The sequence below is a fragment of the Equus asinus genome, unplaced genomic scaffold, assembly GCF_041296235.1.
Source record: "Equus asinus isolate D_3611 breed Donkey unplaced genomic scaffold, EquAss-T2T_v2 contig_803, whole genome shotgun sequence".
Taxonomy (NCBI): Eukaryota; Metazoa; Chordata; class Mammalia; order Perissodactyla; family Equidae; genus Equus; species Equus asinus.
In genome coordinates, this window is record NW_027225520.1 from 531,206 (window position 1) to 540,278 (window position 9,073).

At 48.9% G+C, this 9,073-nt stretch overlaps 1 protein-coding gene across 1 annotated transcript in view; it reads right to left on the bottom strand.

Moving 5' to 3' along the window:
- Window positions 1-8,557, bottom strand: part of LOC139044338 (spermatogenesis-associated protein 31D4-like) — a 31,109-nt gene extending 22,552 nt beyond the window's left edge. Inside the window, exons 1-2 of the mRNA XM_070503775.1 lie at window positions 8,438-8,557; window positions 4,395-7,901 (exon numbers count right to left, since the gene is read on the bottom strand). Coding sequence (XP_070359876.1) covers window positions 4,395-7,901; window positions 8,438-8,557 — 3,627 coding nt within the window. The remainder of the gene's footprint in view (window positions 1-4,394; window positions 7,902-8,437) is intronic.
- Between the last annotated feature and the right edge of the window lie 516 nt (window positions 8,558-9,073).

A 9,073-nucleotide genomic window follows, 5' to 3' on the forward strand; every position in this document is an offset into this window, starting at 1 on the left:
GTGTTTAACTCATCATACAGTAGCTCGTTTTAAATGTATTACAGGAAAGAAACTTTCTTCTAAATCTTTGAAAGCACTTGCATGGTGATGTGAAGTCCTTATCACATGTACAGTTTTCTCCTTCTGTGCTCTCTACGTGCTGCAGTCACTGTGTGACTGAGGGACTGCAACACCGTGCACTGCATTTGCTTAGGAAGATTCCTTTCTGCGTGGGGTGGAGGGAGGAGTTAACTCAGTGACTTCTCAGGCTTGACTACAGGGCTGAGCAGAACTGATGGCCAGAGCATCTGAAGCTCAGTGCGTTTCCTCCCCATGGCTCTGTCCATCTGTTTTGGGTCAGTGAGCTCCACAGGTAGTAAATGTCAAAGAAACGTGAGAGCTGTGACATGGGCACAAAGCATACACCTGAGAGACGGATGGCAGGATGTTCCCATGGGCTTTTGCCCCTTAACCGTACTGTAGGAGACGGGCCGTATCACACGTGCCAGATGATAACTGTGAAAGTGGGGTAAGGGGTACCTGGGAAGTCCCACTGCTCTTGTGCATGTTTAAACATTTCTGTAATAGAAAGCTTAAAATAATGAAAGAAGCTGGGTGTCTCCTAAAGAGAGGGAGGGGACGAGAGGATACCTGGCAAGGGGGCTCAGTCCGTCAAGACGAGGGTTTAGCTCTCTCAATAAGGACATTTCAGGAAGTGTAATCATTGAGGTTAGGAAGGAAACCTCTTTTCATATAACAGGAAAGAAGGAAAGGAGGAACGGGAAAAGGTTTTTGTGAAGGTTTATTGACGGAAAGTTCCTGTCTCCTGACTTCTAGTTCCTCTGTGATCAGTGGTCCAGCACATCTACTGAGCAAATGGAGACAGCCTAAATTTGAGGAAAGTGAAGGAGATTTGAAATAAATTTGAGTGTCCCTGGAGAGAGAATGGAATAAGGAAACAGCGACCTAAGCTCCATTTGTCTTGTTCTCATGTTAGTAAGCATGGGATAATTCTTTGTGGAATGAGTGAGTGATTTCCAGCTAGTGCTGGGGCTGAATTTACTGTGGCATCGGTAGACTCCATTGTGAGATTTAATCCAATAGTGATCAGTTAGTTATAGGAAGGCATTTCTGGGAAAGGCAGAGAGATGGGATTTTGCCAGACAGGCAGGATTAAAAGGGATTGGATGGGGCCCATTAGTAGCGGAGCTTTTTAAATGTTGGTTAGCTGACAGACCATCGAGTCTACCCCGGAGAGGGAGGAAATGTAAACAAGAGCTTGACCGACAGACAAGGAGTAAGTGGAAAAATGAAGGGCCTGGAGTTGAAAAGTTAACAAGGGGCATATGAATCAGAAGAATGAGAGACGAGGCCAAGGGGTGGAATGTCCGACTGTAATAATCTGGATGGCTGAAGTGTTCCTGGTGATAAGCTCTGCAGTGTGGCAGTAACTACACTGGAATGGAAGTAAAGGACCCTAAGATGAGATGATGTAGAAACTGAGAGGCTGGTCTTTGGCTGGTCTATCCACATCGATGGTAGAGCCCTCCATGGCCGCCTCACCTCTTCAAGTCTCCTGCCCTGGGCCCCATCCCCCTCCCAGGACCTCCACAGAATCTGCATTCTTTCTTTGACCTCAAGTTTCAGACATTGTGGGTTCAATGGCATAACTCTGGACAAGAAGATACAAGTGTGGAGTGAGAGAGGCTGTAGTGGACACCGGTTTTGTTTTTGGTTTTTGTTTTAACACCTAGCATTCACAAGCCTTTCTGGGAAAACTACCTCCAGTGCCCTCTGGGATACTCACCCCATTTGTGTGGTGTGTGTGTGTGTGCGCGCGTGCGTGTTCGGTTTTGTTACAATAGTTACCATTATACTTGTATCTTTTCTAATGTCCTCAAATTCCTTTCCCTTACTCGGAGTCTTATTTCGTTTGTCACCTATATCTTGACCCCCTCTTATTACTTATAGAACAATCATTTTATTCTATTTTTCCATTTTTCTCCTCCCTTCCATTTTTAAAATCATGTTGTTTTTAGAAAACAAAATTGGTATTTTATTTTTCCACCCTTGTAGCCATCTTTATTTTACTTAGACGTCTACAACTTAATGTATTTAATGCTCACCATCATAATGCTGTTTGAATTTTGCCCCAGTTGACACTCAGCCAATTTTTGAGTCCCAGTCTGTCTAAGTGGAGTTGCCTTTCCTCCAAACCCCTATTTTAAGGGTGGGTATGTGTGCAGTCCATGGTGAGACCCCCATATATCTGTAACCTGGTGCACAGTCTGGGACTCACCTCTGGTTCATGAGCTGCAGATGTTCTGGGGGAGACCAGCCATGGCTCCACCAAGACCGTGAATATCAGAGGCGGCACTTCCATCCTGATAGGTGAACTGTACACACTAAGGGCAAGATCTTGTATATTCCTATTAAGCATAGATGGAAGGAAGGCAGCAAGATCACCTTCCCCAAAGAGGGGGATGCCATGCCTGATGACCTCCCTGCAGATATTGTTTAGTATTCAAAGAACAGCCCAGTGCCTTTTTGGAATAAGGCATCAGTGTGCTGTGCAGTGCCTGGATCAGCCTCAAGGTGGTGATGCCTGGATCAGATTGAGGAGGGGGCAGGGGGAACAGGACAGGGTCACCATATGGATGATGAGGCATAAAGCTTTGTTCTACCAGCAAGGTCCTCCTTTCCCCTCTTCATTTTTTCTTCCCTCCTCGCTTACTCCAAGTCATCTTTTCCTCACTCTCCGCTTTATTTTATCCTGGGAGGTAGGTGGCTACCTGGTCAACATTGTTACTACTGGCAGCTGAGTGATGCTTTTGCTCTGCAACAAAATATCATTTGGCAGTCTGAAGAAATACCTACAGAGGGGAACCACTTCCCCCAGGTGCCTTTCCAGTAGGGAAACCTCAATGTAAAGTTTAAAGTATTCTTCCCTAACACATTAATATGACTCGCATGACAGATTCTTAAGCCGCGTCTGTGCTGTTCCTAGCCCCTCCCCCACCAGCCCAGGATCCACTGCAGCAATACCCTCCCCCACCCCCCAAATCCCATTCAGGGTTCACCCACCTGTGGGGTCCTCTGGTCACTGACCTCTAAATCATGATGAAGCCACTGTTTTTTCTTCATTGTTGTTTTATGAATTGCATACCTATTCTTGACCCTCTTCGGATAGAGAACACCTGTCTTCCCTACTCTCTGAAGGATGTAAAACATTCAGTGAGCGGAAGGTGTGAGCTGCTCTACACTTTCGTTAAGGCTAAGCGAAGAGGCAGGAGGCAGAGCCCACCTCCTCAAACTTCATCAGGGAGGAAATGGGCTTTTGGGGGCACGTGATATCTCTTTGTCAACAAGAGCTCCAGAGCACTGGTGACCTTTTAGAAGCCAGAGGAAGCAATCAGTAAGAGCTGAACTCACTCCTCCTTTTCCCTAAGCACAAGCCCTGAGTTACCTGAAACCCATGCCCCCAACACAGGACACAGAAAAGACATCACTATTATTAGAGAATCATTTATTGGGGAGAATTAATATTCTCCACAAGAAGGAATTATTTTGCGGTGGGAAATTTTACGCTCTCGAAACGCTGGAAAAGCGTTTTCTGTTGACATAGAGACGGATCCCTAAACATAGTGCCTTTAGCAGTGGTGAGAACAGCTGGAGGCCCCTGGGCCGGCTTGACGCATGCAGGTGGAGCTTGGATGGGGCACATGCTCCCTGCGGGGCACAGATAAGGGACGCTTCTGATCCAATAGCTGATCTTTAAACGCCATGACTTTCTGAGGGTGTCTGTTCTGGTCCCTGATCCGTCTAGAACATGTAGGATAATTCTGGCCAGCAAAGACAACTTCTTGGTGGCGGGACTTGGTGCTTGGCACTTTACAGGAGGGAGCCCTGTAGTTGGAAGGATGTCCCTGGACGGGCTCTGCCTGGGCCTGCTCTTCTGCCTTCTGGTCAGTTTTCACAAACTTCCTCAGGGAAGGAAGGGGCTCTTGAGGGCGGGTGACCTCTGCTGCACACCGCTGCCCCAGTTTCTCCACTGGGAACTTCCCAGGGACCGTCCTGGTCTTCTGAGCCGTGGTGGTCCCAGTAACGGCAGCTCTCCCTTTAACCAGGCCTCTGCTCTGTGCAGATGATATGGGGCTGCCCTTTTCCTGGGGATGTTCTTGGTTTTTGCCTTTTGTCCCAGGACGAAGCCATTGAAAAATGTGGTTCATCTTTTTTCTGAACAGACTTTCAGGAGGCGGCTGTGCTTTCTGTGATGAGGTCTGGGAAGACTTGCTCCCAAGCGTCTCCTCTGATGCTGTGATCTGAGTAGGGAAACTCTTTCTTGTAGGTTGGGATGTCCCCAACCCTGCATCCCCTCCACCAAGCTCTTCTTTGTTGCTGCCCGGAGGGCTCACTCTCATTGTAGCTGGTGGGAATTTCTTATCCTCGTACCTCTTTCGGTCTTTCTTAGGGACCCAAGGCTCCTGCCGCTGCTGCCTGCTGATCCCAGTGTCCTCCAGATGGACATGCAGCACCTGGGAAGCTCCCATGTCCCCACTGGAGACACCGTGGGCATGAGTCAGTGAGGCCTTGTAAGTCAAGCTCTCTGAGGCAGGGGACCTGTCAGTGTGTTGGCCTTGGACCTGGCTCTGATTCCTCTTCTCTAGTTTCGACTTTAATTCCCTAAACAGATGTTCCTTAAGATCCGATGACTTCGGGTCTTGGGGAGCTTGTCTTTTTGGTGCAGGGCTTTCAATGGTCCCAGTAATTTCTATTTTACTGTGATTCTCACGTATCCTTTGGGAGCTTCCTGGCTTGCTGGTTGTCAACACATTAGCAGTTTTTGACTGCAGAGCGTTGAGCTCCTTGGCCCTGAATATGTCCCTGGCCGTGCTGTGCACGGAAAAGGGTTCCGACTTCATCTTTTTGCCCTGTCGCCCTTCTCTTCTATCACTGGGACTCACTCTCTCATCCTTTGTCTCATGTTTGGCACCAGCTTGCCTTGCAGGCAGCTCTGGGGGGCATCTGTTGCCTAGCTGAGTAAATTTCTGACTCGCTTTGCCTGTGATGCCACACGTGACAGGCAGATGAGTCTGCCTGGCACCCTTACTCCTCTGAACAACCTCTGCAATCTCTTGGTTGATACCAGAGGGTGATTGTCTCGGCACCCCTTGTCCTTGCCTGCCCATAGGTGAAGTAGCAGGGCAAAGACGATCCAGGACCAGGGCTGAATTTGTTGTTTCTGCTTTTTCTTGAAGAACAGATTTAGAGCTTCCTCTATGGGGCTCGAAGCCCTCGGATTTGGAGTCCACTTCCAAAGTTGGGTTATTTGAGGGGGGACAGTAGAAATAGGTCAAGGACTGGGATGCAGCATCTTCCAATTTAAACGCCTGTATGGATTCAAGGACCCTGCAGGGAAGGCCCCACTCCATTCTCATACGAAAGCTTTTAATATGGGTTTCCATCATCTGTTGCGCACTGGAATCAATGAAGCAAAGCTCCTGGAAGGTATTCAGGGAGGAGTCCCCACCCACTGAAGGAGGCAAACTCCTCTGTGTTATTTGGGTGCGGGATTTGTCAGAAAGCAGCAATGTCTGCTTGCTGGCATGCCATGAACTGCGCACCGTCCCAGGGAGCCGAGCCTCACTGATTTCCTCAAACTTCTTGCTCAAATGTGCTTTCAGGACATTTTCAAGTTGTTTCTGATCTAGACTTTCCTCCAAGGCCCTTGAATTTTTCCCTGACAGACTTGCCACGTGACTATTTAGGTCTTTCTCAGAGTCATATGCCGGATCCTTATCTGAAGAGCTCTCTGGGTCACTCAACAGATGAGCTTTTGGGCCGTTCTCTGGGCCATGCCCCTGATCCTTCCCCATCTCCTTCTCTACCTGAAGCAGTTCTGAACCCCTCTCATGGAAGCTTTTGGACTGGCTCAATCCAACATTTAGATCTTTGTTCACCGAGATCCGTGAGAGTCCACGATTGCTCTCTGCCTTAGTTATCTCTGAGAAATCTCTTGGAGGCATCATCAGTGACAGACACTCACAGATCCTGCGGGGCAGGCCCCACCGGTGTTGGATGAGCCTCTTTCGAAGGTGATGTTCCAGTTTCTTCCTCAGCTCATCACTGAGAGGAAACTCTACGGGAAGGATGGAGATGGAGGCATGGGCCTGGGAGGCCCGATGGTAAGGAAAGTTGGGAGCTGAAGAACAAAATTCTTCCTGAGATCTTTGGACTACAGAGGGGGAACCCCACAAACTTTCCTGTTGCTTCTGCAACACTTTCCATTCCAGCTGTTGAATTTCAGATGAGGTGAGAGACTCTGATTCATCCTGGGGTCTATGGTGACACACTCCACAGATCCTTATCTGGGGTAGAGGACCAGATGGTAGGATTGGGAGTGGGGATTTAAGGTGGGCCTGGGACTTGACCTGAGTGAGAGGTAGGGGCTGGGATTGGGGCAGGGTTTGAGGCAAGGGTTGGGGCTGGATCTCAGGCAAGGATGGAGGTGGGCGCTGGAGAGGTACTGGGGATTCTTGGCCCATGGAGGCATTTGAGATGGTATTGAAAAGGAAGATTGTGGTGCAGTCACTTGAGTCACGGATAGCAGAGGGCAAGGACTCGCTGTGCAGAGATGGGAGACCCCAGAAGAGCTGCATACATTTTTCCTGTAAATGGTCCTCCCAGATTTTAGGATATGGGGGCTGCTCATGCATGTGCAGCTCCTTTGGTTTGCCTGCACTGCTCCAAAAAGGAAGGGAGAATGCTGAGTCACACTCATCAGCATTTGACTCTAGCATTTTCCCCGAAGGATTTAGTTGGTAGTCTGGCCTAAGCTTTTTTGGAAAAGAACCCTTCTCCTTCTCCTTTTCCTTCCACATCAGGAAATCCCTCCTCTTTCGGACTTGTCTCTCCAGGAGTGCCAGGACATGAGGGCTGAGAAATGAGAGGTTACCAGGCTCTATAAGGTTAGCTGTAGGGTGTCTCTCCAGAGAGGACTCTGAAGAATGGAGGGCAAGAAACTCTCGATTAAAATCACATGGTGCCAAGGTGGAAGGTGCTAAGAACAAGTCTTTGGCAGAAGCTTGCCACCAGGATAATTCTGAAATTGACAGGCTTGAATGGTCAGTGCCTCTGACTGTTGGGACATAAGTGGACAACCCACCAGGGCTATCTGGAGATGAGTTCTCTGGAACAGACTTCAATAAGATGGAAACCGATTTAGATTGAGTCACAGTTAAAGGGTGGTCTGTCGGTGGTGAGACAGACGGCCTTGGTGGTGTGTGATGACAAGCCAGTGAATCAGTGGGATTGATTATCTGGGACAAATTTGGTAAGGGGTTAATATCTTGGGAAAGGGTGCGGTCAAGAGAGAAGATCGTATTCAGAGACAGAGTGGCCTCTGGTTGGAGAATAGGACCCGTTGCCTGGGTGTCATGTGGTGGCAGAGGGGGAAGGGCAAGGGGTTGGGGTGGGGAACGGTCTGCTGGGAATTTGGACTCCAAGGGAGGAAAAGGCTCTGGTGGCATAGAGTGACCCGGTGGTGAGGGTGAAAGAAAGTCAGCTAAGGGTGTCATTGGGTTAGGTGAGAGGATGGAGGGGGGCGGTGGGGAAGGGTCAGGTGGAGGGGATGGTGTTAGGTCTCCTGGAGGGACTTCTGAGAAGGCAGAGGACAGAGTGAATGATGACTCAGTCCCAGAAGCTGTGGAAGCCAGAGAGGACACAGAGGCGTTATCATCTTCCAGGTCCTCCAGGAGCCGATTGATCTCAGCAGTTGTGCTATTACACACCTCACAGGAGGGGTCTGGGCATAATAGTTGACGAAAGCGGGTGGTATCGAGAGGCCGGCCTAGGGGCCTGCGGGAGACAGGAAGTAGAAAACTGTAGCCCGGACCAGAACAAGGAAAGGAGGACCTGCTGGCCTGTCAGGGGAGGGGCCACCTGAAGCCTGCTGCCCCTTCACAATGCCCCACGTCTATGACTTCACCATACACTCAGCAGCCCTCACCCCAAGGCCTTCATTCACATACCCACTCCTATGGCAAACCCCTCCCATGACTACTGCAGGCTGTACTGAATCCCTGGAATTGCAGAGAACATGTCAAAGAGGGATCAGGAAAGAAAAGACTAGTCACCTTTTCAGAACAGAAATTAGCCTCCTTTTCTCCTCTGTTTCCCTCTGGTAATTTCTCCAACCTGGGAAACCAGAAGAGTGAATTACATGTAATAAAGGCAGAAGCATAGGTGTTACACAGGAGTCCCTTTAGGGGAGACCCTTGGGATATTAACGGGCTGTTAACTCTGAAAGCCCCAAGAACCAGTAGATGTGGTCAAACGGTCAATGATAATATTAATAAGGTTCACATGTGTTTGTTGCTTCATTTATAAAGTACTGTCACATACATTATCCCATGGGATGTTCAAAACCACCATGTGAGGAACATAGGTCAATGGTTACCTCGAGGAGTCTGATCATCCAGGAAGTCAACGTAGTTTCTACAAGGTCAGGAGACAGAAGTTCTGACTCTTGACGTCTCCCACGGCCACCCACTGGGCAACACCCATTGTCCAGGCCCATCACTGCTTCATGCCCAGAGCTGGGCAGAGCAGGAATCTGAGAAATGTCTCGGGTTCTGACTACCTTCCCATGAGCCTTTCCTCTGAGGCCTCTATCTTCTGAGAGGGACTCTATCTAGCGACTGACATCCTCAGAGACCATGGACCTGGGACCTCATGGAGAGGACAGGAAGGGTCACCCTTGGAGAGCTCAGGTGGGATAGGTGGAACCTTACCACTTGATGTTCCACCTCTTCTTCTCCTCTTGGCTCTGCCCTGACGCTGAGAACAAAAAGAAAAGAATGAGGAGCGAGGACTTAGTTGGCTTGCTCCTCTCTCTAGGAAACTCAGATATTCATCCAAGATTAATGTCACTCTCCATTTTTATTACTAGCACTTTGTGTTCTTTCCCTTTCTGAATTTCTAAAGGTGATAAGATACTTTCAATTTTTCCTTCTTTGAAAAACTCGAAGGAGGATTTTTGGCTAGAGTCCACACTTGATATTCTCAGTCAGAAGTCCTCTGCTCAAGGAAGGCA